The sequence below is a fragment of the Eimeria mitis genome, genomic scaffold, assembly GCF_000499745.2.
Source record: "Eimeria mitis Houghton genomic scaffold, Emh_scaff398, whole genome shotgun sequence".
In the NCBI taxonomy this organism is placed as follows: domain Eukaryota; phylum Apicomplexa; class Conoidasida; order Eucoccidiorida; family Eimeriidae; genus Eimeria; species Eimeria mitis.
Window position 1 is genome coordinate 22 of NW_024015311.1, and position 3,155 is coordinate 3,176.

The window sequence follows — 3,155 nt, forward strand, 5'->3', positions numbered from 1 at the left end:
TGCGGCTCGTCTCCGGTCAGGTTAAGGCCGGAGAACCAGCGTTACACTTATCTATCTACGCCCGCTGCTTAGCCGTTCGCCGTCTCCCCCGCCACAACCCTTCCCCCTTCTGGATCATCCTCTACACTCCTGCACCTTTAGAAAGACGCTTTATTTGGTTTGTCTGCTACACTAATGTTTTGTATGTGGGCCCGCCCGTGTTGCCTGTGTCTGCGTTTTGCGAGGGGGTTGGGGGGGGCCGAGGCCGCTGTTCTTATTTCTGCCTGCTTCACTCCGCACTGCAACGTGATAGAGAATGCTAAAGAAGTTTAAGAAGCCTGCCGGTTGTCTGTGGGGCTGTTAACTTGTGGTAGTACGTTCGCCCGAGCAACAAGTGCTGCTGCCTGTGGCCGTTAGCGAATGCCGCGGCGTTCTGCCGCGTTGACTCCTTTTTTAGGGGCAAACTAAATTTAATTTATTATTTAACAAGTTAAATATTTCATGGGAAGCACAAGATATAGCCGCCCCCGTGCAGCGGCCGCAGTTGCTGGCTGCACCTGCTGCCTCCAGCGGAAGCCGCTACGGCGGGTTGTACGGGTGTCTATACAGTGAGCGGCTGGCGTGGTGATGAGAGTTTCTGCTTTGTGTTTTCTTTACCTTTATGGATTATTTATTTCTCTGGACAAAGAAAAAGGATTATTAACTGGAGGGGCTCTTGAAAGCGGCAGATCGAAGGGCCTCGCGGCTTGCGGCGTCTTTTGCAATTCAGGTGTATTGACACCGCATCCGAGACGCTGCGGTGCTGAGCTTGCAGTTGATGACTACTGGAGTATAGTACATCAAAGAGAAAGCGGCGGGAGCAGCATTTTCTTTCTGCATTTCTGTTCTCCCCTCTGCCACCCCCAGTCCTCCTCGCCTCTCCTCTCTAACGGCCGCTCCGCTGCAGCGTTGCAGCCCACGTCATCCGGCTTCAGCTCCGTCTATTCTCTTAAGCCCGTGAGCATCTCTTGAACGTTTTCTTCGTCCCTTAGCTGAAGTGGCTCGGCCTCCATGGTAGCAGCAGCAGCAGCAGGAGCAGCGCCCTGGGCGGCGACCGCCGCTGCTGCTGCTGTTGCGGCTGCTGCCGCAGCAGCCGCTCCTGGAACCGCTGGCTCCTCTTTCTCCCTCCTTCCCTCGTATAGCCACTTACACTCCGTCTGAACGTCTCTGAGTTGTTGCACGCGTCCCGCACTGCAGCTCCCCGGGGTGCTGCTCCGCAGTCGCCGCCGCCACCGCAGCAGCAGCAGCACTAGCGGGGGTCTTAGCAACTGCTGCTGCTACTTCTTCGCACGTCTCTCTGCTGCCTGTCCACCGCATCATCGCTCTGTCTTGCTTCTGCGCGCCGTTCGAAGGGACTGCCGTGTCTGAGGTGTCTGCAACACTGAACTAGGGTGGGGTTTTTGTGTTTCTGGGTTAAGGAAGCGGGGAGGGGTGCCTGGTGACTGTTTCTGCTGTCTCTCAGACCAGATCTCAAGGGAGCCTGCAGCACTTGCTGCATTGCAGCAACCAAACAAAGTAGCAGCAGTAGCCGTAGCAGCAGCAGCAGCGACAGCAGCAGCAACAAAGTCGGCAACATGGACGTGCAGGCAAAGATTGGCTGCTCTCTTGATGAGCTCATCAAGATGCAGCGGAGAGGACCCAGGGGCCCCTCCGCGGGCTCCAGAGGCCCCGCCGTCAACAGCCCCCAGAAGGGAGCAGCGCCTCAGCGTACTAACAGGAGGGGCGGCCTTTTCAAGCGGCCGCTGAAGCAGCAGCAGCAGCAGCAGCAGCAGCAGGTGAGGTTTAATCAGAGGCCGATGCAGCAGCAGCAGAACAAGTATAGCCCAAGGCCGCAGCAACAGCAGCAGCAGCAGCAGCAGCAGAAAAACCGCAACCTCACAGTAGAGGACAAGATAAACTTGCCTCTTGATGCGCTGATTGCTCCTCGGCGACCGCAGCAGCAGCAGCAGCAGCAGGCGAAGAGGCCACAGCAACAGCAGCAGCAGCAGCAGAACATGACTCCTGCTGCACTTAGGCGGAGGACAGGTGTCAGTGGCCGTAGAGGGGCGTTCTTGGTGCCCCGAACGGCGCAGTATCGAGGGCGGCTGAGTGCTGCTGCTGCTGCTGCTGCTGCTGCTCGTGCGACACCCCGGAGCGCTGCTTCTAAGGCCCTTGCTGCTACAGCAGCAACAAGAAGAGGGCCAAGGGTCCGCACGCCTCACCAACAGGCGGTAGAGACACTGAAATCTGCTGCTGCTTTCAAAACAGCAGCAGCACGCCGCAGCCGCGTCGGCAGCAGCACCTACTATCGGGGTGCTGCAGCAGGTGCACCCGCGCCTGCAGCGGGAACTAGACGGCTTGCTGGCGGGCGACTGCAACTGAGGAGACCTGCAGCAACCACCTATGCCGGGAGCAGAATAAACACTTCTCTGGCGCGGCGTCGGCAGTTCGGAAGCACAGCAGCAGCAACAGCCGCAGCAGCAGCAGCAGGAGCAGCAGCAGCAGCAGCAGCAGCGGCAGCAAGAAGCAGCGCGAGTGTCGCCCCCTACAAGTCGTACAGGGCCTCCCCCTTTAGTGCACCGATTGAACGGAAGAGGGCGCCCACCACGCTGAAAGCAGCAGCAGCAGCAGCAGCCGCAGCAGCAGCAGCAGCAGCACCTCCTTCACCGTCTTCTTTTGCTGCTGACTCAGAAATGCTGCCTGTCATCAAGATCCAGGCGAGCCTAGACACCGTGCCGGCCCCCTTGCCGCAGCAGCGCGGTGCACATGTTGCTATTCCTGCTGCAATGCAGCGACAGCAGGAGCAGCAGCAGCAGCAGCAGCCATCGCGGTCGGTGGGAGCTGCTGGGGAGTTCGATACGCTGGGCAGCAGATTCGGCTACTGAGTGCAGCAAACGACAGCAGCAGCAGCAGCAGCAGTAACAGCTGCTGATGCTTCTGCTGCTGCTGCTGCTGCCCCCGGGATTCCTCTTGCTGTCGAGGCGCGCTCGCCGTCCTCAGGTACATCATGAGGGCCGTGCTGCTGCTGCAGCAGAAGCAGCTGGCCGCAGGGCAAGCCATGGCAGCTTGTGCTGCTGCTGCTTCTTCTTCTGCTGCTGAAATGAGACGCAGATACTTGGGGTGTCTCGACACCGCCGCCTCCCCTGCACTAGGCGCGA

At 59.2% G+C, this 3,155-nt stretch overlaps 1 protein-coding gene across 1 annotated transcript; it reads left to right on the plus strand.

The window, feature by feature from the left end:
* Window positions 1–1,592: 1,592 nt before the first annotated feature.
* On the plus strand, window positions 1,593–2,882 carry EMH_0010930 (uncharacterized protein; the record flags this gene model as incomplete). The annotated part of the gene is made up of 1 exon (XM_038022664.1): window positions 1,593–2,882. The coding sequence occupies one exon, from the start codon at window positions 1,593–1,595 to the stop codon at window positions 2,880–2,882; it is 1,290 nt and encodes a 429-aa protein (XP_037878518.1).
* Between the last annotated feature and the right edge of the window lie 273 nt (window positions 2,883–3,155).